The sequence below is a fragment of the Orcinus orca genome, chromosome 3, assembly GCF_937001465.1.
Source record: "Orcinus orca chromosome 3, mOrcOrc1.1, whole genome shotgun sequence".
Taxonomy (NCBI): domain Eukaryota; kingdom Metazoa; phylum Chordata; class Mammalia; order Artiodactyla; family Delphinidae; genus Orcinus; species Orcinus orca.
This window is the reverse complement of record NC_064561.1, coordinates 179,747,325-179,772,340: the sequence shown is the minus strand read 5'-3', so window position 1 is coordinate 179,772,340 and position 25,016 is coordinate 179,747,325. Positions and strand designations below refer to the sequence as shown.

The window sequence follows — 25,016 nt, the reverse complement described above, 5'->3', positions numbered from 1 at the left end:
CGCACGGGCCTCACATGCCAGTGGGTCCTCTCTGTTGCTCTTGCTGCCCTCTCCCCACAGGATGCCTTGTGGTCAGCTTCTGATTCCCATATTTCTTTGGATTTGAGGTGCTATTACTTGCAAAAACCCAACCCATTCGAAGTTGTCTTTTTCTTACAGGGCAGAACTATTGCGTTGGCCAAAAAGTTTGTTTGGTATTAAGTAAGAGACGCCTTTTTCATTTTCACCAAGAACTTTATTGAACAACATATTCATTAACCGAGCGAACTTTGTGGCCAGCCCCATATAAACTTCATCTAGACAACTTCCTGCAGATCAGCCAACCTAAAGAGATGCACTGTTATGAAATGTACCATGAAGAAAGAAAAATATTTAGTTTTGCATTGATTTGATGCTCAGCCATTGATTGAAAGATGTATCCCAATTTTAGACATGTTGAAATGTTAAGGAAAAAAGAGTACATTTTCGTGATGATGAAAGAATAGCCTTGCTCAATTCCACAATTACATCAGTTACTTTGGAAAATGCTCTAATCAGGCACCATTGTTACAAACATCTTGTCGGGCTCTTAAATCCTAGTTTCGTAAATGGAGCAGTGAGTATGTGTTTAAATTATATCAAGAACTATAATGCTTGCTTTTGACAGACATGGCTCTTATTTGTCCACATTTAGCCCTAAGATTCTAAAATGTTTACTTAGAGAACCTTTGAGAGCCCCAGGACCAGGGTGTGTTTTTATCCCTTGTCTCCCGTTGGAAGGTGTGTGGGCAGGGTGCACTCTCCCCAGGCCCCCAGGCGAGGCCTGTGCCCCCTGGGGAAGCCGCCCCTCATTCCTGGACGGTGGCGTCTCACGGGATGGAAGGAGTGAGGGTTGCAGAGACAACGTGCGGTCCTGGGGCCGCCTGCTCTGCCTGTGTTGAGCATAGCGTTGCTCGGCCATCGGGGTGGAGACGAGGGAGCAGCGGCCAGGACTGCAGCCACGAGCCCCATGTGCTGTTGGGACTGAATTAAGTGAAGCTACAACCTGAGGCCCTCAGTCGTGGCAGCCACGCCTCAGGTGCCCGGTAGCCGCTTGCAGAACGTTGTGTTGTCACAGGAGTCCTGTCCGCAGCCTGTGCCTCCCCACTCCGCATGGATTTTAGGGCCTGGCAGAGGTGTCGGCACGAGGTACACTGAGGGGCTTGGAAACCTCGCTGCTGTTTAGGGGCGGGATGGGAAGAGTGGCGTCAGGGCTTAGAAGCCTGACCGACTTGATGTTCTTTTCTTTAAGTGATCAGTATTCACTGTTAAAATTAGGAGATGAATACAAGCAAAAAGAATGTAAAAATTACAAGTAATCTTGTCATCTAGAAATACAGTTGACTTTTTTGTGTTGTATTTAATGTTTTGTTGCTTCCAAATGTTAAATACAGTCAGTGGTGTAATGAGCATCTCTCGGGCAGTTGTTTTCCCTCTAAAATGTATCATCTTTTCTCCTTTTCGCTTTTAAATTTATACATGTGATGAGTACATTCTTGTAAAAACCCAGAATTCCAGCAGCGCCCGCGTGTAGAGTAGGAGGTGGCCATTCTCACCAGCTCATCCGTCACCTGGAGGAGGAGGCCTTGCCGCCTTGGCACGTGGCCTCTTAGACCTTCTCCTGAGTTACGTGCGTGCGGGGCATGTCTGTCACCTGTCTGTCACGGAGCCTCCCCTTGCTCTTCTTGATGGGCGGACGGCGCCCGTCCTGACCCACGGCCCTGCTGCGAGCGTGTGTGTGGGGGTCTGGAGCCCAGGTGTCCAGGCGTGGGGTTCCGGGCTCAGCGAGGGATGCCTTTCTCTTGAGATACATTGTCAGCTGATCCCAGAGCGTGAGGTCCAGCCCGAGAGAGGCCTGGTCTTTCTGAACAAGTCCTTCCTGCTTCTGACATGTGCACTTGACGTTCGCTTTTTAATTTGTTTACACCCTGCGTGTCTTTTGTTAGAATTTCTTGGTAATTATTTGACTCTCTCAGTCTTTGCGTTGCGATTGTCATTTTTGTGTTGGAGTCTGGAAAGGCCTCCTTCGAGTTCGAGATAGCTGATGATTTCCGTTGCTTTTTTCCCCTGACTTCTTCTATCTGATGTTTTCATTTAGTAATTTAACTCTGCGTCTGTGTTACGTTTTCAAATGTAGAACAAGGCAGGAAGCTAACTTCATTGGTTTTCCGCTGCTGTGTCAGGATCAGGCTTGGCTACAAAGAGTGAAAGTAACAGAGTGATGGTGCCCTGATCCCAGGGGACCAGCCCACCTTCTCCCTCTGCTGCTTTTCTCAGCCTTGCGGGGATCACGGTTCTGGAGGCCGGCCACAGGCCAGCACGCTGGGACTAGGGAAGGGGAAGGGGAAAGGGCTGTGGGAGCTCTCCCCTTAGGAAACCCTCCGAGAAGGTCTCCCCAGGGCCTTCTGCTGGGGCCTGGCAGATGCTCCCTGGCCTCTTAAGTGGCCTGGGCCCTCCAGGTGATCGTTGTTCCTGCTGGTTTTGAGATACCACCTCTCTGACCCATGATGGAGGAATATTTCCATGGTGGTCACAGCATAGAAATTTCCTTGGAAGATTTGGAGGCTGAAAGCTAGTGGGGTGACGTGAGCTCTAGGAGATGCGGTGACTAAATTGTGAGCCATGGAGGAGACTTGGGTGTGGTTTTATGTAGACGTCTTGTCATCTGTGAGCTTCCTCTGAGGTTCTGATATGTGAGAAGAGTAACTGTCCTCGTTTTCAAGTAGAAAAGATCAAAACTTTTCACAGACATAATTCAGCAAAGCTCTTTGGAGAACCAAACGCGTGTGTATGTTCAGTGCCGAGGCGATGGCTGCACACGCGGCCGCTGGCACTTACTGTGAAAGTGTGTTGTCCTAACCATCGTGGGTCGTTTCTTAAAGTGAGGAAGCTACTTGTAATGTGGTGCTGAATAAATAATCCCAGCTGTTTTATTTATCACCGTTTACATTTTTTTAAAAGGACAGTTGGCCATTTAAGTAATTTCTGCTAACAAAGCAAGTTATCCGGTACAGGGGTAAACTGTTTCTTGGATGTTGATTTTTGATGACATTGTACAGGGAAGGTAGATCTTAAGTGACAAAGTCATAAGCAAAATATGCATTTTATCAAAACTTGATTCATCCCACACATACTGATTGAATGCTCACCGTAAGCAAGCGATGTTCTGCGCTGAGATCAGGCCCCTGGAGGTCACCTTCCCTGGACAGAGCCCGGCTGCGGGGCGGGCCACCACACCGGCTGGAGGGCGGGGCGCTGCTTCTCCCGCCTGCAGGCTCTGTTGGGCTGCCCCAACCCACAACTGCACTGCCTGCCCCACCCTTCCCAGCCCTCCTGGGCTGCCCCAACCCACAACTGCACTGCCTGCCCCACCCTTCCCAGCCCTCCTGGGCTGCCCCAACCCACAACTGCACTGCCTGCCCCACCCTTCCCAGCCCTCCTGGGCTGCCCCAACCCACAACTGCACTGCCTGCCCCACCTTCCCAGCCCTCGGTGCTTCCCCTCTCCTCTCTGCGTTCCTTCCACCAAGAGCCTGAGCGGAGGAGGCAGCTGCGGGGCTCTCTGGATCTGCCCGGGCCTCATGATGGTTGTTAGACCTTCTCGTGTCTTTCTGCTGCACCCGTGGTGCATCACCCTCCAGAGCCACGCGGTCCTCAGGTGGCCCCAGCGGTCGCGCAGTGCCTCCTGGTCCCTGCTTGCCTCGAGTAAGAGCCTGCAGGGGCTGGGCCAGAGCCACCCTGTCCAACCAGGCCGCCAGCAGGATCCCTTCCATTCCCAGAAGGCAAAGCAAAAATAATCTTCCTAATATTTGTTACAGCCGTTGCTAATTTTTAGATGCAGTTTAATGCAAATTTCAGGTAGGCGTTTCGTTAGTGTATCTTATTGGTGGAACCCAACTCTGAAATCAGGAGGCGTGTGCTCTGCTGGCACTCCGCTCTGGGATGTGGGCACGCCGTGGCCTCGTTACTCATCTCTCCTGAATCAGGAGGGGAGGCGTGCTTGCCTGTCACAGAGAAGGGGCGCCCTTCTCGGTGACAGGCAAGTCAACAGACATCTGACGAGACTGACACTGTCACACTGGGCCGTGTCTGTGCCTCCTGGGAAAATGACGGGCGACTTTTCATGTTGCTCTTTCACATGTGACAGTTCTCTCCACCCTGCAGGCGCAGACTGGCAGTGACATTTTGGCAAATCGGAATGGCCTGTTTCCTAGATGCTTTAATGTGTTACATTTGTGGGGTGTGGATAGGGTTTTGCCACACCAGGTTTGCTGTCCTTCTTCCGTGTCTCTGGGCCAGTTGCTTAGGTGCTCTAGGCCCATATCCTTATCTAACGTCTCTATGCTTCTGTACTCCTGGTGTTAGCAGAGCAGCGCTGAGCTGCAGGAGAGCGTGCGCTCTTAGTGCTTTGATGGACTGACTTCTCAGCGAGGTGACGGCTGGTCCAGTGGCACATGCTGTTGCCCTGAGGAGCCCTGTGCTGTCTCCTGACAGCTGCCCGGTGACAGTGTTACTGTCACTTGTTAACAGGGGGAGGTCCCCGGTGTGGTCACTAACGTGACACATCTGGTCCTGCTGACGACATTGCCGAGTGCTGGGAACCATCGGCCATGCCGCCGACGTGACGTGCCTGCTGAGCTGCTGGAAGAGATGCAGTTAAAGGTTTAGGATGTAGTTGGCACTGGGTAGTTGTTGAGATGTTAGAAGCTTGACCTGGTAAATCGTGGAGTTGGGTAGATATTTTGGAAAAATTACTGCATTTTAATGTTGCATGACTTTCTACCTTTTTGGGCTTACTAAAAACGGGACTCATGGCTGAATCAGCAGCATGCTTGGGGTGAAGTTTTGCGTGATTTTTTTTAAAAAAATTAAACGTGATAACGTCAGGGCTCCAATCAGTGATGGCCTCACTGACCTTGCAGATGCACCGTGAACAAGCGTGTCGGGCGTTTATTTCCTGTGTGTGTCCCATGTGTGCTGTCAGCGGCTTCGAGTAGCTTTTAAACTGAGTGTCAGGATGGTCACTTCAAGTGAGTAGTGGGGGTGGCAGTCCTGAAGGTGAGAGAGTGAGGTTGGCCTCAAACAAGAGCCGAGGGCAGGTGAGATGTTAGACCTCCTGTCCTTACCTTTGTCGTTTGGCGCTGGAAGCTCCTGTTAAGTGTTGTCTGCTGTCGGGTGGACTGTCTTGCTAGCTGTTGAGCTAACTAACATGATAGTATTATTGAACAAATTTCATTTTGTCTTCTCTTTTCCGTGCTAATAATCAAACTTAGAACGGAAGCAGCTAGCTTTGACTTGACGTAACTCCTAGGATCGCGTTATTTGCTTGCCCGTCTTTAAATCCCTGACAGTAACCGAGGGTGGCCTGTGCTTCCTTCCTGGGTCTGCGGCCCAGATCCTCAGCTGAGACTTAGCTCCCCGTCGCCGCCGCCGGGGACTGGCGGAGACGTGAGTTTTGGGGCAGGGGTGTGAGGCAGCTTCTGGAGCCCGCTCCTTTCTCCTGAAACCATTGCTGTTTAGACCTTTGTTAGGAAAGACCAAGAGGGAGAGAGGGCCGAACTGACTCGTGTCCCTGCACACCTTGGTGCTGGCCTCCTTGCGGGAATCGTGAGGGGGCTGCTCCAGTGCTGAGTTGAGTGGGGCTTTCTGCCCGAGAGATGTGGTTGTGGGCCCTGGGTGCGGGGTCTAGGGTGTTGTCTGCTGGTGGGCCAGGCAGACCTGGCTGTCGAGACTTGGGGCCGCCAGGCTCCCGAGGACACATGTCTTCCTGGCCTGGCCTGTCTCAGACCCTTTAGTGAGGGTGCCCATGGGTGCAGAGCACAGCCCGGACAGGGTGAGAAACCCACTGGGTTTCCCTGCGCTGCCTCAGTTGGGATCACCCTCCATCTTTCACGGATGGAGTTCTCTCAGTTCGTTCATGTAAAGTCCCTGAAATGTTTCTTTTGAATAAGCCTTTAAATGCCAATTGAAAGTTTTGATATTTATATCAACAAAATTTGCTCCTGTTACTCTGTGGTGCTAAACCGTACCGTGGAATTTCATCCACCACAGAGTGTTCATTTCATTATATACTTTCAGAGGAAACAAGAAACTGGATTTTAAGTGGCCAGAAATATATTTTAGTGTCATGCTGCTCTAACAGCAGAATGAGAAGTGTGGTTAAGCTTAATTGTAACTCTAGTTTGTTTCTCTTTTGTCCACTAGACTTCATGAGGAAATAATTGACTTTTATAACTTCATGTCCCCTTGTCCTGAAGAAGCAGCCATGAGAAGAGAGGTGGTGAAAAGGATCGAAACTGTGGTTAAAGATCTTTGGCCGACGGCTGATGTGGGTATACCCTTTGCACTTCTGTGTTGCTACAAGTTCATGTCAGCACCCTGTGGCCGCCTGTGTCTGTGGATCAGTGCAGACGTGGCCGAGGCCATGCTTCCAGGTTCCAGGGGGTCCCGAGATGGGTGGCCGCCCTTACCGAGGAGCTGGTTAGAGACGCACGCGCCCTGCCCCTGCCCAGTCAGAAACCCTGGGCCTGCCCAGGTGGGATCTCTGCCGAACTTGGGTGGTTCTGACACCTTCAAGTGTGAGGACCATCGGCCCGAGGGAATTCCTTTTTGGAACAGTGTGGTTATTCTTCCTGGTTTAAGTTTACCTTAAGATGAGAAGTTTTACCTCTTCCCTGCGTCACGCATCCTAGCGTGTGTTCCGTTTTGTGAAACTACACACCACTTTTCCAGAGAGCGAACGCATGTACATTGAGATGCGGTCCGTGGGCACTTGGAGTGCGGGGCCAGCGGGAGACGGCCCTCTGGCCGGCCCCGGGCTTCCCCTCCAGGGCACAGTGACACGCGGCACTTCCGGCTTTGCACTTCGGTGCCCTGGGACAGAGCCCTGCCCTGTGCCTTCCACGGGCTTGAGCCGCGGGGCTCTCAGCAGGCCCTGGCTTTGTGGGCTGTGGGCGAGGCCAGGAATTGTTACGCCCTGTTAGTGCTGAGTTGTTGAAGATTCCTTTCCGGGGCTGGCGTTTACCTTACAGACCGAGAGGAGTTTGTTTGACGCTGGGCCCTCGCAGTGAGAAGGGGCGGGGCAGGGCCGTCCGCGTGGCCGCGTCTGAGACGCTCCCTCTCTGTTGCAGGTGCAGATATTTGGCAGCTTCAGCACGGGCCTCTATCTTCCCACCAGGTGAGGCCCAGCTGCACCGCTGCGCGGAGGACCAGGGTTGGGTCTGCATAGCCGGGTGGGTGTCTGCACGCGTGTTAAGGTTAAAGTAGGTTCCTTGCATTCAGAGCTAAGGCTAGAGACGCGAGCGAAAGGAAGAGACGGTGGAGCACGGAGGGGAGATTGCAGGAAATAAAAATTTAATGACCGTTATGGTAACTGACTGCTTTGCATTCTTCTTCTTGCACTTAATGTGGTGGGATGCAGAGCGCTGGCTCCTAGGAGCGGGGGGAAGTGAGAGCCATGGGAGGAAGCGCGGTAGAAGACGGTCTGAGACTTTTGGATTTGTTTTTGAAAAGTTCATCTTATGTTTTAATGAAGATTCAAGCAAACTTCTACTTGAACAGTATTTTGTAAGGATTTTTATTGGATAGAAAAACGTCAAAGAAGTTTGCATTCTAAAGCCGTTCTCCAGTGTACCCTCGTCAAGGACGCTTCAGTATCTTAGTTTTATGTGCATCGTTTTATTAAAAGCTTATATTCTCCCAAGCCACTGTTAACGCTTGGAGGCTAAAGAGGCCACAGTCTCAGGATTTGGGTTGGCGTTGGCAGGGCCAGCGGGGAGCTGGGCAGATTCGAGGTGTCCAGGAGCCCGGGCCAGTGCAGCCGTGAGGGCCTCGGTTGCCTCGGGGTGCGGGAGACTCGGTCAGCGTTTGCTTTCTGCCTCTGTTACGAGTGGCTCGTCAGCTGCGCTCTCTCACCAAGCGGGAGGGGCTTCCCGGCACGCCGTCTGCCTCTCGGAGGACCTGCGGGCCTGTGCCGGGGCGCGGGTCGGCCGGCCATGTGTGCCGCTGTGTGGGGAGGCGAGCAGGGCTCACACTCGCTTTTCTCCCACCCAGCGACATCGACTTAGTGGTCTTTGGAAAATGGGAGCGCCCTCCGCTGCAGCTGTTGGAGCAGGCCCTGCGGAAACACAGCGTGGCCGAGCCGGGCTCCATCAAGGTCCTCGACAAGGCGACGGTAAGCGCGGGTTCTGGGCCCCGGGCCCGTGCAGGGGCTCTGCGCGCCTGCAGGCAGCCTGCGTCCCGTGGGGTTAGCTGATGTGGCCAGCGGTTTCTGGCTGCGTGTTTGAAGACTTCCCTACTTGTAGTGTAAACGCGCTTGTATTTTTTTGTGGTTAGGAGTTGAAGCTGAGAATGTTTAGACACCATCTGAAGTACAAGTTGTGAGAGCACCAAACTGTTCCTGCTCTAAAATGCATGATGGGGTCGTCTCTTGTGAGGCCGCGTAAGGAAAAGATATTAATACCCGAAACGAGACAGATTCAGAGGCTGCCTTTTGTGGAGAATGTGGCAGAATGATTAGACTGTGGCATTTATCACGTAGAAAAGGATTACCATTTGCCAAGTTACACTTCAGAGAGAGAAGCTTGCCTGTTCCTTTCATCGTTCCAAAATTGTACACACGTGAAAACTGTGCTTCTCTCGGGAGAAGATGGAAGATGAGGCGGCTTTGGAAGCGCGGGCCCAGGTTTACCCTGGTCCAGGGCCGCCCACAGCCCAGGAGCTCCGTGTTACCTGCCTGTTGTGAGCAGGTTATCAGAGTCTCGGCTCTGCCCTTCTGTGGCTCTGCCGTTTGTCCTGTCGTGTTGGCCCCTCGAGAGTGCACGGTGGGTGGCCGGTGGTCTCTGACCAGGTGTCCTTGTTTAGGTGTAGAGCAGCTGAGGAGCCTCAACCTGAATGTCTTGGGTTCCAGAACTTTCTGGAGGACAGACCATGTGCTGAATAGATGCTGCAGGAGCTGCATGGTCAGGTGGCCTCATTGCTGTCACACACCTCCTCAGCTGCTGGAGGCCCGTCGTAGGCCTCCACGAGTGTCAGCTGTTGCCAGGCAGTGCTCTCTGCCGGGCAGCCTCACCGGCATCTCATCACGGGCCCTGAGCCCAGCGTGAGAGCTGTGTTTAAGGTGGAAACTGGTCTATTTTGAACAACCACCACAAAATAAGTATTGCAGTGTTACTACTAATCTCCAGAACCTGGGGCTTCAACACATGAGCGAGGGTGGGGCGGGGGGAGAGAGAGAGAGAGAGAGAGGGAGGGAGGGAGGGAGGGAGGGAGGGAGGGGGAGAGAGGGAGAGAGGGAGAGAGGGAGTGTGTGTGTGTGTGTGTGTAAGGCAGGAGGGTGCCAGGAGTGATTTGGGGAGAAAAGTCTGTGCGTATAGAAGAGGCTTCATAGCTGTGTCCAGAGGTGCCGGGGAAGATGCTGGCTCCTGAGGAGTTTACCACGTACGGGAGGTGTGGGCCCTTGACCATAGGCTCCTTCTGAAGCAGTTTTGATCGGTTCTTTGGGAAAGTGTTTTGTTTCCTCTGCCTCCTTGGACCTCGCCCTGCCTGGTGGTGGAGGTGATCTCCAGGAGAGACTGTCACCACCAGCTGGCCTGTCCCTCTCACACGTGTCCTGGGCAGTTTGCCCCCAGGTGTATATGTTTTAGAGCCCAGAGCAGGTGTGCACTGAAGAGCGTGTTCCTCTGTTGACTTCCAGACATTTTAAACCTTTCGTGAGACCCCGATTGTTTTGGCGGAAGGAACGTCCTTTTTGTTCCTTGGAGGCTGCCTTTTTTCTGGAAGAACAGTTTTGTGTGGGGCAGGTGTGGTCTGAATGGTTGCTTGGACAGCTTTTATGAGGCCGGTTTTGGGTGCCTTTTGGTGATGATTCTTGTTACTGAGAGCATTTACAGAATAGCCTTTTACTTGATTTTCAGGGGAAAAAAATGTTTTTAAGTTAAATTTTCTTAAAGAATGAAAACCCACAATAGAGTTGTTTGGAAAAACAATATCAGTACAAAATATAATTTAAGAAACAGCTTTGAAGTTACTTTGAACGCTTTCAGAAATTCTAGCAAATGTGATTTGGGGACCAAAAGCTCTGCCCATCCCCAGGCCCTCATGGGGGGACAGGGCCTTAGCTGGCTTCCCCTCGCGGTAGGCAGGCTTGGGGAGCACAGGTCCTGCAGAGAGCCCGTGGTTGATGCTCGGTCACCAGCGAGGCACCAGGTCAGGCTGGCAGGGCCGGGCAGAGATGAGCGCTAGCTGTTGTCGGATGGGGGGGCGGCCTTGGGGGCTCATGGGGTTGATGCTGGGAAAGTCCCTTTTCTTCTCATCTTTACAATCTGGGGTTCATGATCTCTAAGCCCCTTCTGTGTATAAGGAGAAAAAACCTCTGTACAACTTGGGAAACATCTGATGCCTGACCGTGGAAGACGTTGCCTATTAAAGCACAATTTTCTGTTTTCTAAAGCACAATTAAATCCTTGCAGGTGCCGATAATAAAACTCACAGACCAGGAGACGGAAGTGAAAGTCGACATCAGCTTTAACATGGAGACTGGGGTCCGGGCAGCAGAGTTCATCAAGAATTACATGAAGGTGCTGTCTCAGCAAGTTAGCACAGTAAAAACCAGGGGTGATAATCTTTAATGACAAAGACTGTAGCAGTTGAATTTATCCTACAGTACTATTTCCAGAGACACTTTGAAACTACAGAGCTGTTTTGCAGATTTGCCTTCCTTGGCTAACCATTTCATACACTCGAGCATTATTTTAGAGCACTTTGTTGAAATATTCTTTCTAGTTATTACAAAATGACCATCCCTGTAGCTCAGCGTGCCTGATTGCAAGTTGAGTACATCATAGTGGAGTGTATGTAGATTTGCTTACTTTGGGTGGTCTTAGTGCCTAAGGATGGGACGCATTCACTGGACTCTGACCAGGTGTGTGGTGCAGTTAAATGGAGAGTCCTTCCCTCCTGTTGCCGTGGAGGTGGCGAGGCGACCCCAGCCCCATCATCTGGACCCTGCCTCTGCCCACAGTTTCGGGACCACGTGCTCCCCTTCCCTCTGCACCATCCCGCTTGCCTGAAGGGTCATTTCTACCCCAGCAGAGCAGGAAAAGCAGCAGGAGCTTCCACATCCCTCCACCCACTTCTCAGCCCTTCTGCCCTCCACCCTTCGCCCTGCGTTTGGCGATGCTGCCTTCTGCTGGCCTCCTGCTGCCCCCCTTGCCCCTCTCACGGGTGCTTCTGAGTGCTGGCGTTTGCGCACTGCCGCACACCCACCCGCAGAGCCCTGCGCTGGGCGCCGGCGAGCGGGGAGACACTGGGAGGAGAGGCTCATTCTCTCCCCAGCCCCACTGGGCTTGGGGTCTCCATGCAGGCTCCCCACCTCACCCCTGCTGAGCCATAAGCTGGGGGGCGGGCCCAGCGTGGCCCTGACGAGCCCCTCACATAATTCATTCTCAGGCCCCTACGGTGTGAGGATCGTTGGCCTCGAGCCTTCCGAGGGGCAAGAGGATGAAGGGAGCTTCCTGTCTGCCATGTGGAATTTGCTGTGTGAGAAGTCTTCAAAGCTACAGAGTCTAACCAGATGATGTTTTTCTTTTGGAATTTGCAGAAATATTCATTGCTGCCTTACTTGATTTTAGTACTGAAACAGTTCCTCCTGCAGAGGGACCTGAATGAAGTTTTTACAGGTGGAATTAGCTCGTACAGCCTAATTTTAATGGCCATCAGCTTTCTGCAGGTGAGTGTGCTTTCTCTCGAGAACCCCTGACCCTGAGGCTTCCGTGGGAGTGCCCTTCCTTGACGCTCTTACCGGCTGCTTCATGGGTCCCAGCTCCTTGCTGTCCCTTCGGTATTCTGTTTGGTGTGGTAGAAATTGACTTCTAGTCTTCATCATAAAACTCTGTTTTGATCAATACTATTTCCTTTGCTCCTTCGTAGCTTATTTTTGTATCCGATTTAACTGTTGGAGGGAGGGCTTATCTCGTTCTGTCAGTCGGGTGTATATTGATCTAACCTGGAAGAAACACTCTTTATATTTAGAAAAATTTCATGCCTTGAGGGACAGTGAAACACTATTTTTCTCGGTTCTTGACTATGATTTATACTGCAAAATTTGTCTCAGAAAAATAGTTGGCTACCACAGAAGGTAAAAAAATACTGAAGAGGGCTTTTTTCTGAGTGATGAAAAGTCAGTATTTTGTCTTTAATTATCTGTTGTGCTTATTTTGTTGAGTACCATGGAAAAATCAATCAAGAGAGAACCTCCCTAAGTATTAAATGCTGTGATAAACTATACTTATACTACTTTTTAGACATATATTCTCTAAGTTAACGGAGACATGAATTGCCCTGTTTAAATTTACTGGAATGAAGGACTGCGCCTGTGTTCTAGCTGCACAGCACCGTCCTCCATATTTATCAGCAGGTTTGCATTTGTGGTTTTATGTCCAGAATTTGGTCATTTTTCTCAGTGTCATTAGTACAGCTGACAGTAGGATTGCTGGTCACAGCGCCTTTCACCATGTTGATTTCCTTGGCATGTTTTTGCAGAGGTGCTGTAAGAACAGTGAAAATGGAGTTCCGCGCCCATTTTCTTACCGTTCTAATGACACTGCCTTGGCCTCCCCTTTCACCTCGGAGATGCTGCCCTTGTAGCCGTTCTTCCCGAGTTTTCGGACATTATTTTTTTTTTACGGTACGTGGGCCTCTCACTGTCGTGGCCTCTCCCATTCCAGAGCACAGGCTCCGGACGTGCAGGCTTAGCGGCCATGGCTCACGGGCTCAGCCGCTCCGTGGCATGTGGGATCTTCCCGGACCGGGTCACGAACCCGTGTCCCCTGCATCAGCAGGCGGACTCTCAACCACTGCGCCACCAGGGAAGCCCCGGACATTATTTTGAACAGAGCACGACGTTGTGCGCTTAATTTATCTCCTCCTGTTTTCCTGATTGAAACTCTTCCAGTAGCCTTGTAACGGACCACTGCCCACTTCTGTGGTGCTGGGCTCCCCGTCTGAAGTGACCATGGAGGCCGCATCTGGCCGGGGCGGGGTTGCCGCTATCCCCTGCCCATCCCTCGGTGCCTTGCCCGCCCTGCCTCAAAGCCGTGACTGCTATAGCGTCTGTGTTCATTTCACGGCTCATTGAGGTCAGGAGGCCCAGCCTTGCCCCGGGTGGGCTCTCAGCTGGATGATTTTTGACTAAGGCCAGGAAAATAAGGAAGGGAGAAGGTAAGGCAAAAGTAAGAATGCAGCATTGTGCCTTTGTAAGGTCTTCCAAACCCTGAAAACACCTGCAGGCTTTAGAAACCGTATTTCCTTGAGGAGCCCTGTGTTATAAGCATTTTCAGCCCTTGTGCTTCTGCTGGGACTCGGACTTCTACGTCCTTTCGAACTTGACCGTCCTTTCTTGATTGCTGCTGTCCAGTGTGACTTGCTGTGTGAGGGCAGTGCTGTCTGCTCGGTCCAGCAGCATGGCCATGTGTGCTTACGGGGCGCTGGCAGTGTGGCTATAGCAGACCAGCAAGCTGAATGTTTAGTTTGTTTGTTTTAATCCGTTTAAATATAAACACTCACGTACGGCTCGTGGCCGTCACAGTGGGCAGCGCAGGTCCCTGTTGCTCACATTCGTGAGCCTCTTAAATGAGTGACACACGGGTGGGGTCAGTAGACAGGGGCTTGGAGCTTCAGAATAAATCCATTACCTGCTTTAAGAAAGCGCGGTGTGGAGCTGAGGCTGACGCGCACCCGTATGCCCGGGCAGGGCTGTGAGTTTGCTGTAAATATCAGGATGCGGTGCTGATGCGGTGCTGACTACCACACACAGTTAACATTAACCGGTTCACGTTGCCCTGTGGTACTGTTCAGTCTCACACTGCCCCCTGTTGGCTGTATTTCAGAACAATGGAATTGAGATTAGAATCCGTGAAAGCACCTCCACCATCTAGGTGACTCTAAATTGTGCAGAATGTGGTCCACTTATTTATCAGTGTTGGGGAATTTGCGGTTCATCAGATGTCTGTGTAGGAGGTAGCTATATGGGTTACAGATTTCAGAGAATTAAAGTATAATATAAAAATTCAGAGGAGAAACTTTTATTTCTTTTGAGCACTCTTGATTGGCAAAAGATATCCAGGCTTTGTTGGTGCCTCCTGGCTGCCTCTGCTAGTGTCCTCACGGTGCTGGTGCGCAAGGGAGGGCCACCGACTGTGTGCATCCTTGGCAGGCTAGCCAAGGCCGCCTCGCGCAGCTGTCCCTAGAGAGTGACCAGAATCCGAACAAACCGTGGATGCCTTGCTTTTACAGTTGCATCCAAGAATTGATGCCCGGAGAGCTGATGAAAACCTTGGAATGCTTCTTGTAGAATTTTTTGAACTCTACGGAAGAAATTTTAATTACTTGAAAACTGGTATTAGAATAAAAGAAGGAGGTGCCTATATCGCCAAAGAGGAGATCATGAAAGCCATGACCAGCGGGTACAGGCCGTCGATGCTGTGCATTGAGGACCCCCTGCTGCCTGGTAAGGACCCTCGCTTTGCACTCGCCCCAGCATGGAGGCATCGCGCGCCAGCCGGGTGTGGAGGGGCATCCACAGGCCCCCGCCCGCCCCCCCCCCACACACACACTGAGCTGAGGGCATGTGATCTGATGTGGGTTCCTGCTGTACTAACAGAGTCAATGGTGGCACGTTCAGAATTCATTCTTAATGCTTCTAATTAACGTACTGTAAAGTTGCAACTTTGTGTACTTTCTGTAATCAGAAGAACATAGAAAGTGAGAATTAAGAAAAAAAATTTATTTTTTCTGAATAGAAAAGTGTTACGTATCCATCATAAACCATCTGCTTCCCGGAAGTTTGTCACATAGAAAAGTGAAGTATGCCATAATCCCCTCCCTTTTGATGTGTTTTTCTCCAGTTTTCCATACGTGGATATTAACATTGATTGTTGCCTCCTTATTAATTGAATGGCGTCACATAATACCAACAGACTGCAGCTTGTCATTTATTTAAACAATGCATGCGAGACCCTTTTCCTCTGTGCATGGGGAGTGTTCGTTGTAAGGGCTTCCTCCTTGCAGACCCCGAGGCAGGTTAGGTTGCTTTACACCCACACCTTTGGTGACCGTCTTTTAAATCTTTGCCGATCTGATGAGACCGTGCAGTACACGTTGTCACGGACCTTACAGTTCTTTAATGATGAGTGAGGTTAAACACATGGTTACTATCAATTGTACAAAATGTTTATCGAGCATTTATTAGGTGACACAGTGTACTTTACTGTTGGTGATAAAGTCAGTGATAGACAAGTGACAGGAAGGGTGGTGGAGATTGTTAGCTCCAGGTCCACTGCCCTTTGTGTTACTTTTTGTGTGAGCTCATGTGCTTTGTCCATCTGTCTGCTGGCCTGTCCTCACTGACTTTGTAAGGTCCTCTGTGCGTCAGGGAAGCCTTTCTTTGTTGACATGCTGTACTTTTGTCTCTTGTGTCTGTATTTGGTATTTTTTTATTGTTTTGCTCCTGTATATGTTTTCCAACATCCTCAAATTTATGATTTCTGTTTTGTTTTGTGGCTTCTGGGGTATGAAATTTATTTCTTAAAAATCTTTTGAAAGACTCTCCTCTGTGATCTGTAAACGCTGTGGTCCACACGGGTGCTTATCCCTCAGCCCAGTAGGACAGGTTTCTCTCACCGGTTTGTCTGTTTGGATCAGTTAAGTGGCAGGCAATTCCTTGGTCTTCAGTGTTTGCTGAAATATAACTGAAAAATGAAAACCCACACAGTTACTGGGTTACATTATTATTAAACCTGGAAAGGAGACAATTCCAGTACTTAAGGATATATCTCCTAAACAACACCCTCACCTGAATTGTGAAGGGCGAGTTACGTGTAAAAATTAAACTTGGAAACCCTGCCATTCTTAACAAAAGTCGCTCCTTGCCTGTGGCTCTTGCCGACTTCAGTGGCGGCTTCGTCTTTATTTGCCATCCACCCAAGAGTTCGGCCTGGCACCTTCTGTCCTCGAGGGTTTGCTCCTTCAGGCCCCCTCGGTGCTGACAGGTGTGGGGCTCAGGCTGACCTGTCCTCTCGGGCAGGCCCTGGCCGTCTGGTTAAGGTTGTGCCTTGGCTCCATTGTGCTTCCTGCCATCCGGGGGGTGACCCTACCATTTGAGGAGCTGTCACTCCGTCTCCATGAATGACGGCTCCTTTAACGGACATGGATCCTGATCTGATGGTGAGAGGGGCCCTCGGGCTGCAACGCCCCCAGCTGCCCACGGCGGTGGGCGCTGTGCACTTCCTGGCGCCCGATCCAGCTGTGCTGGGGGGTCTGGAGGGTGTTTCAGGGCTGGGAGCCTGTGTGGGAAAGGCTCACGCGAGAGGACCACGCGGCTGGGTAGCAGCTCCCACGGCAACCTTTCTGTTTCAGGGAACGACGTGGGCCGGAGCTCCTACGGGGCCATGCAAGTGAAGCAGGTGTTCGACTACGCCTACATCGTTCTCAGCCACGCCGTGTCGCCGCTCGCCAGGTCCTATCCCAACAGAGATTCCGAAAGGTAGCCCTGTCCTGGGTGCCGCAGCCTCTGCAGCACCGGCGCCCTGGCCTCTGTCGTTTGTTGACGGGTGTGCCACCCTATCTTGGGAGAACTGGGAAATACTGGTAAAGGAAGGCCTTTCAGGAGTTCAGGATGGTCATCGTGCTCAAGGGTGGAAAATTTTTTATTTAGGGAGTTAACATTTTCTCAGGGTGTTAGTTTTGGGGAGCTCATTTCTGGCTTTTAAAGCTGTGGCACGTGGTGCTTTTTCTCAGGCCGTCTTCAAATGTGGGTGCTCAGCTCTGAGGGACACGTCTGCCCCCCGCCCCGGCCCCTTCCTGCACACTTGTCCCCCATTCCCCGTTTGGAGTGTGCACTCTCGTGGTGTATGCTTTGATTGGCGATGAGCAATATTTCTTTCTGAGCCCAGATGCTGCTGCTGTGGTGGAGGTGGAGGGACTTGGACGGGGGGGGGAGAGGGGAGTTGAGAGGAAGGCTGAGGTGATGGTCACCAGTGGTCACCGCAGCAGGACCGCCACCTCCATCCTCGGCAGGTGATGGAGGCAGTGGCCTCTGAGGCCTGGCCCCAGCGGTGGTGGCACAGGGCTCTGCGGCCTCAGTCCACTCAGCGTTTGCAGGCAGAGCTTTGGGCCCGTGCTGGGCTCTCGCTGTCTCGCCCGAGTGCTGGGAAATGGGACCCCTGTGGTCACTGGGGCTGGGGAGGGCGGGCTTCCCTACTTGGCCCCGGGCTTCAGCGGTCTTTTGTAGATAGACGTAGGTCCAAGGATTTCTGCCTAAGAGCACCCATTTTTTCTGTACTGTGATTGCAAAGTATGTTTGGGCTCAAACCCCGGAAGTCATACAGATTTGTAAAATTATTTCAGCTCTTTGCCCGCCTTTCGCTTAGTGAGGTTCTGTGTTAAAATGTAAAGTAGCTGCTGGGAAGGACTGTTGACTGCCCGTGTCCTCCTGCTGCAGCACCTTAGGGAGGATCATCAAGGTGACCCAGGAGGTGATCGACTACCGGGCGTGGATCAAGGAGAAGTGGGGCGGCCGGGCCCACGCGCCGCCAGACGCCGGTGAGAGGCCAGCCCAGGGCCGTTGCTGCGCCGCCTGACCCGTCGGTGCAGCAGCGTCTCTTTGTCCCTTGGTGGTAAACTGTTCACTCCAGGGGCACCTCGCTTTCTGTGAGAGTTTCATTTAAAACTGTTAAGGTTAGGCCAGTGCTGTACAATAGAAATAACGTGTGTGCCACACGTGCAGTTCTAAAGCTCCTAGTAACTGCATTGCCAGCGTGGAAAGAAGCAGGTGAAATTAATTTTGAGAATATATTTTATTCAACTTCTAGTGTTCAGAATATTAACATTTGCACAGGTAGTCAATATACAGAGTTACTGAGATTTTTTTTCGGTACTGTGCCCTTGAAATCCAGTGTGTTTTTATACCTAGAGCACATCGTGATCAGGGTTTGTGCAATTTCCAGATGAAACTGTACATCCACGTTGTTCCAGGCCTATTTAAATGTTCTCCAGTAACTGAAGTGTAATTTTAAAAATTAATCGAAACGAAGTAAATTAGAAATGCGGTTTGTCAGGCCCCTGAGCAGCGTTTAAGGTGCGGCGGGGCCCTCGGGCTGAGGTGCGTGACAGCTCTGTCTTCCCTCCACAGACGACAGGATTAAGACCACCGAGCGGACGGGCACGTGCGAGGGGGAGCAGCCTCCGCGCCGGGACCCCGAGTCGCCCTGCGGCCCACGCCTGGCCCTGGCCCTGCCCAGCCCCCAGCTCCTGTCCTCCGGCTCGTCTGCCTCCTCTGTGTCCTCGCTCTCCGGAAGCGACATCGTGAGTGTTTCTGCTGGGGAGGTGTGTGTGTGTGTGGAAAACGCCCGCAGCAGTGAGTTTAAACTCTGCCCCCCTCGCTTTATCGCTTGCTCTGTGTGCCTGAGGCCACCCTGCGTGCGCGCCCAGCGGTCCCCGCTGTGCCTAGAGCCTCAGGTGGCGGGCACGTGGCCCTCGGGAGCGGTGGGCCCGCGCAGCGAGGCTGCCGTGGATCGTGTCTCACCCACTTACTGGGAGATAAGACCTTGCAGTCTGGGCGTCTCTTCTGCATCTCCTTTACGTTCTTCTTCGCTTACATTCTTCTGCCCAGGTCTTATGACTCGGGGGAGACCTGGGCAGACTGGGGCTGCCCACATCCCAGGACCCTGGGGGCTCACCCTTGGCCGCTCCCGTCGATGTTAGGGGCACGGGCCTCGGGTGCAGCCATCCTCTTGTCACCCCCAGGATTCGGACACGCCCCCCTGCCCGACGCCCAGCGTGCGCCAGTTCAGCCTCCAGGTGCCTGCCCCTCTGCCGGCCAGCCTGCCTGCCGCCCTGCCCGTGCCGAGCGGTAGACCTCAGTCGGCCACACCCAGGACGCTGGTCATGGCAACTAACACCCAGGTACGTGGCTGGTGACAGCCCCGGGACCAGCTCCCAGCTGCTGCCTGTGCTGTAGGACTGGCTGATACGGTAGAACTTACAGAAGCAACTTTAGAAGTCTCTGGAAGTTCCGCTTCTGTCTTGTCGGAAATTCTCATCTTCTGTGGGTGGATAGGCTGTAATTGTTGTTCAAGGGACGTCCGTGCAGTTGAGGCCCGCCAGGCCCTGTGTTTGCAGCGAGGGGACTCTTGGTTCCCGGGCACCGAGGTGGCTTTTCTGCAAGCGTGAGGCCACCTCCCTGGGGCCATGCTGAGAGAGGGACTCCGCTGCCGTCCCTGGGCAGAGACGGACACTGTCCTTGCTCTCCCCTAGATTCTCAGTGTTTACACTCTTACTAAGTTTTGATATAAACTTTGACTTCTCCACGTTATCCATTAGGCAGTATTTATAGGTTTTTTTTCTATTTGAATATGTCCTCTTTTAAAAAAATTTAGACAAAATTAGAGCGTAAAAGTTAATTTTAAATATTTTAAATTTGTACCTACTTCCCAAATATACATCAATTACACGTATATAAAGCCCGTCCCGTTAATTGACTTCTACAGTAGAACCCGTTTCCACAGTGTGGGGCATAATCTGAGCGTAAAGCAACGCGGATGCGTGCGAACGTATTGCCGGGTTCCTCTGCGTTGCTTGGCTCTCCATCCAGGCAGGGCGTTCTCGGGACACGCCTCAGGCCGCGGGGACTGAGGGCAGCGGGCCCAGGATGCGTGGAGGCGGCCATCAGCATAGCACCCCCAGAAACCTTCAGTTGCTGCGTAAGCGTGAAATGAAGAGGCAGGTGCCTGCGCTGTGAAAGTAAACTGCCACAAATGATGAGCTTGGCTCTAACCTTTCCTCGGGCTCAGCTCCCTCGAGAGCTGCGTGCCGATCCGTGCTGCCCGTGCTCTCCCTCCAGGATGCTGGGGATGTCGGGGGGATGGTCAGGGCCACATGCTGTGCCGGGTCCCATCTGTCACCTGCACGGACAGTGAGTGAGGCAGAAGCTAAGGTCATTCAAGTTTTAAGACGAGGCTCAAAGCCCACTTTCTCATTGTATTCCCAAACTTCAAACATTACTTCCAGTGGGGTAACTAAGGGAAATCCCACTTGAAAACCTCACGTGTACAGTCTCCCCTGCCCACTCGGGGTGCAGTGGGGACTTAGAGCTGGGGCCGCAGAGCCCCCAAGGAGGAGAGGCCGAGGGTGTGCTCAGGCCCCGGGGTGGGGGGGGAGGAGGTGTGAGGAAGGGGCACTGTGTGTGCCCTGCAGCCCCCGAGCGCACCCCTGAGGCCCCAGCTCCTGCTGCAGCCACTGCCCCGGTGGCCACGGTCACGCTCCAGAGGTCTTTGGGGCAAATGCATCCACTTCTAAGACGAGAGCAGTGAGGTTGTTGAAAGTGAGTGGAGGGGCTCCCGCCAGCACCTCTGCCCCGTGACGGGCCAGTGATGCAAAGACGGAAGCGTTGGGGACTCTGACGAGAGCGGGGAGGGTGTCCACCCCGTCTGTGGGCCTTCGCTCGGGCCAGCCTCACGCCTGTCATCTGCCTTGCTGAGGGCTCTTTCTGGAGACCAGGGGGTACAGGTATTTTGATGACTGTAATGTTTTTGAATTGTTTGGTCTTCAATGAATATTAAAACCTCACGACCTGGGTGACTGGACATACTTCACATCGTCGTTGCTGTTTCAGAGTATAGAATGTGTCCGATTCAAAATAAGATGTTGTAGTCGGGCACAAGCTAAGGGGCCTGTTTGCAAATGGCACCCTTGTCGGCGCCCATGGTAAGGACGGGCTGGTTTAGCCTGTGTTGCGTTGGTGCCTCACGGACGTCTCTGCTCGTTCTCTCCCAGACCAGGTTTACTATACCTCCACCAACGCTCGGGGTGGCCCCCGTGCCCTGTAGACCAGCTGGCATTGAAGGAGCTCCAGCGCTGAAAGCTGTCCACCACGTGTCTTCCCCGGCCGTCCCATCTGCGCCGCCCAACGCGCTCTCCAGCCCTCACCTGTATCACAAGGTATGAGTCCTGTCCGCCCGGGTCCTGGGTTCCCACCAAGCAGGTTTGTGATAGCCCGGTGCTTAATGCTTTCTCCACGAGAGGGAATTCCACAGAGATTCTTTTTTTTTTTTTTCTTCTCTGATCATTCAGCTTCATGTTTGCTTTCCCTTGTAACACACAAAACTTTACAAGTGTTAAGAAATTATTTTAAAATTTCGTATAGTTTAATTCATCACGCATCTCTTTTTTCTATTGAATTTGTTAGCATAAAAATTATGTTTGAAGTGAAGAATATTTTGATTTCCCATTTTTCTGTTAATTTACACGCTAAAAGAACTTTGGTTTTTAAGAAGCAGATGATGAAACCAGGAACGATCACGCCGTGAGCAGTGTTGTCTTCCCACAGTTGCACTCCCTCCCTGTTCTTTGCCGTGGGTGCCCTGGGCAGAGGGCCTGGCAGGGCCTGCGTGCGATTGGTTTTCTAGTGACCGGGGTGGGGTGGTCCCTGTGAATGCATTTGTCCATTGCCCTGTGGCTGCTCTAAGTCCAGATCCCACACATTAGAAACTTGGTATCAGGAAGACAGGTCGTTGTTAAGGTGCCAGGATGTTGGAAAGAACCATGACCGTGTCCAGGCATGGGGGTCGGGGTGCGAGGCCCAAAGGCCAACGCGCCCAGGCTGACGGCGCTTGTCCACCTCCGCGCTGGTCAGCGCTCTCTGTTGCTTGTCTAATCACATTTGCCAGTAAGTTTTGATCCCTGAGGGTTGGCTCTTTGGACCTATGTCACTGAGTCCTGCTTATCTTTTTCATTTAGAGTTAATAGAACGTTCCTTCCTGGATTTATCCATCCTGTCGCTACCTGGCTTGCTACGCTGATCTGTTAGAAATACTCAGGATGAAATTACAACTTCGCAGAGGGCAAAAGTGCTCTTCCTTAATAATAGCATTTTGGCTTTCCTTCTTAACCCCCTTCTGCTGGTTTTGCTCTGAAACCTTCCTGAGACCAGCCATGTCTTCCCTGGTCTGCTGTGCGTGGGGCTAGGCGGCCTGGGAGCAGCCTGCACACACCCCACTGACACGGAACCCGCTCGTGTGTTTCCAGAATGTCATGGTCGAAGTCTGGGGGAGAAAGTGAGAGGGACCCTCTTATCTCTGTGGACACGTAGAAGCAGCTAGAAGTGAGGTTCCAGAAGTATTTGGGTATGAACACGTGTGGTTTGAAACAGGCCCACAGTTCTCGTGTTGCCAAAGCTCTGGGGTAGGGGTGGTTCTCCGTGTCTGGAGGTAGCAACAGGAGTCCCTGTGAGGCGTGAGCGGAGGCTCGCTGTTGGTCCCGTCGCGTCTGGGGTCACGTGCACACGCGCAGCGGGCCACCGTGCGCAGCCTGCTGCCCTGCCCGCGGGCCCGCCGCCCTTCAGACCCCCCAGCGGGGTCGTGCCTCCTTCTCGCTCGGGCTCCCAGCCCGCGGAGGCGGCGGGTCTCCACGTGGGCCCTGTCCAGGATGGCCTCCAACCCTGTGTCCCTCTTGGTCCCCTCAGCAGCACAGCGGCATGAAACTGTCCATGAAGGGCTCCCACAGCCACGGCCAAGGCGGCAGCTACAGTGCGGTGGGCAGCGGAGGGGTGCGGCCTCCCGTGGGCAACCGGGGGCACCACCAGTATAACCGCGCCGGCTGGAGGAGGAGAAAACACACACACACGAGGGACAGCCTGCCCGTCAGTCTCAGCAGATAATACTCCTGGTGGCGCCACCCGGCCCACACCTCCCAGACTGGAGCCGGGTGGCCTCGGCGCCCCCGGGACCTGAGACCAGCACCCAGCACGCCAGCCGGGCCCCCGGCGCCCTCGGCTGCTCGCTCTGCATGTTCCTTGTGCGGTGGCCACGTCCGTCATGAAGAACGGCTCCCGTGCTCGTCTGTGGAGCCTCACTGGACGTGGACGCTGCCTTCTGCCTTCCCAGGAGTCTCCCTTCAGTGCTGGACCAGGAGCTGCGGGGACGGACGGGGCCTTGGCCTTTCTCGGTACCGTGTCTGTCCTTTGCGTTGGTACTTCATTCCACGTTGTCAGAGCAACGGAGATCGAACCCCGTTATTTGTTGGGAGGTCATCCTTGTTTTACTGCCCTCACATTTTGTTTCAAATTTCAGAACTGTTTTTCTATGTAAATATTGGAAATTTATGATTTGTGCAATAACTCAGATATTTTTTATTTAATTTCATATTTTCACATAAGTTATATTTAAGGGAGAAGGGAATTTTTTTAAACGAGCTTAGATCCTTTCCCGAGTTGCATTTTCTAAGTTGGGTTCATCCTGTCGGCTGGTTGTCTGATGAGCGTTGTTACGAACACCGCGAACGAGGGGCTTGGGGTTTATTTTTATGTTCCTTCTTTTGGTCAGACGTGAGGCCTCTCAGTTCGTGGTGAAGGAGCTGAGTCTCCCCCTCACCCGCCCCCCCAGCGGGTTTCCGAAGGGGTTTGGCTCCGAAGCCTTCTGACCAGCTGCCCGCCGGCTCTGCCGTCCGGCCTGTCTGTTGTCTTGCTCTGACCGTGGAGTTTTAATGTTTTGGGTTTGGTTCTTTTAAACTAGACAACAGACCCAGCATTTAGAGTGCCAGAGTGTATAACTTTCTATGGGGAGGAAAGGTTGTCACATGATGAAATCTTAAGCAAATGTGAACTTTGAAACGCCTCAGTTTTAGTAACATAGCCTGTAAATGATGGGTCTGGTGAACAGCATCACGGACAATGGTACCCAGTTTTAGGAATGTGGAGAAAGGAATTATGTTGATTCCATTGTGGAATCTGTAGCAGTATGCATTCGTTCTGTTAAGAGCAAATATAGGAGAAGCACTTGAGCTGCTCAGTGCGCTGTGGAGGGGTTTTTAACACATCACAGGAGAGCACAGCCCAGTGTCGGGCCCCGGAGCGGCTGGCGCCCGGCTTGAGAAGCATACAGGTATACTATGCAAGTGTATTCTGCCATGACAGCCACTGTCTTTGTTACCCATTTTTGAACACTAATATACCCATCCTGCCTCACCCTGAGTTTTTGGAGCACCACAGGTGTCCTGGGAGTTAGGTGCCTCTTCTAGGTCATCCGACTCCCATTTTTAAAATGGGAGTCCTGGCCCTGCTGACGCTACAGGTGGGATGGTCTTTGAAGTCCACTAGCAGAGAAGGTTGGGACGAGAAGCTTACTGCCGTGACCCCAGTGACATGCAGAAGCGGGGCGTCCTCAAGCGGGGTCTGAGTGTAGAGAGCTTCACTGCATCTGCAGGCCCCCTGGAAGCAGGACTGGCCCCCGTGCGTTGAGAGTGGCCAGCCGCGCCTGCAGGGCTCCCTGGGAGGCTCCCAGAGCCGAGCAGCACACTTTGTCTGCAGTTCTTGATGATCGGAGGTTATCAAAAGTATTTAAAGATATTTAAATCATGAACCTATTGATAAAGAAATATTTATAAAAACTGATCCGTAGGCCTGTACTAATCTCTACGCGTTAGCAATATTGACTGTAACCCTCCTCCAAGGAAACGCTGCGGGGGACCGCGGGGTACCGTGGGAGCGCCCTCAGGTGTGCCTCGGGACCCTCAGTCCCTGACCCGGGCGCCAGGCTCCAGCCCCGTCACGGTGAACCAATGAATTGGCCCGGCTGCCTGTGGCCACACGCCGCGGGCCTGACAACAGGATATCATGTTTCGATTTTTTGTGTGTGTGGACAACAATGTGGAAGCTAAAATTGACATATTTTTATGTAAAGTTTTTCTATTCTTTGATTTTTAATAAACTTTGGAAACCAGGAGGTGTCGTGTTTGAGTGTGTCTTTCCTTGCGGGGTTTATGTTATGTTATGGCTCCTGCAGCTTATGTTCTTGACCTCTCTAAGTTCGGAGGGGGGGCCGTCGTGTTACCACTGGTTCGGTGAACTCAGAACCTGGTGAGGTTGCAGGCTGAGCGCAGGAGAACCAGACCCGCCACAGGCTAGGCTGGCAGGGTGCGCCAAAGCCACTTAAATGCTGCTCTTTGTGC

The 25,016-nt window shown here is 52.4% G+C and overlaps 1 protein-coding gene across 2 annotated transcripts in view; it reads left to right on the top strand.

Moving 5' to 3' along the window:
* TENT4A (terminal nucleotidyltransferase 4A) overlaps window positions 1–24,788 on the top strand; it is a 44,791-nt gene extending 20,003 nt beyond the window's left edge. The window contains exons 2-13 of one of the 2 annotated variants that reach the window (XM_049708241.1): window positions 6,222–6,345; window positions 7,148–7,194; window positions 8,070–8,190; window positions 10,487–10,594; window positions 11,617–11,745; window positions 14,310–14,523; window positions 16,431–16,557; window positions 17,515–17,615; window positions 18,205–18,377; window positions 18,819–18,977; window positions 20,847–21,011; window positions 22,537–24,788. In XM_049708241.1, the coding sequence (XP_049564198.1) occupies window positions 6,222–6,345; window positions 7,148–7,194; window positions 8,070–8,190; window positions 10,487–10,594; window positions 11,617–11,745; window positions 14,310–14,523; window positions 16,431–16,557; window positions 17,515–17,615; window positions 18,205–18,377; window positions 18,819–18,977; window positions 20,847–21,011; window positions 22,537–22,728 (1,660 nt within the window). In that variant the 3' untranslated portion in view covers window positions 22,729–24,788. Of the gene's footprint in view, window positions 1–6,221; window positions 6,346–7,147; window positions 7,195–8,069; window positions 8,191–10,486; window positions 10,595–11,616; window positions 11,746–14,309; window positions 14,524–16,430; window positions 16,558–17,514; window positions 17,616–18,204; window positions 18,378–18,818; window positions 18,978–20,846; window positions 21,012–22,533 lie in introns of both variants that reach the window. The other variant, XM_033436691.2, reaches the window with a different exon arrangement.
* The last annotated feature ends 228 nt before the right edge of the window (window positions 24,789–25,016 follow it).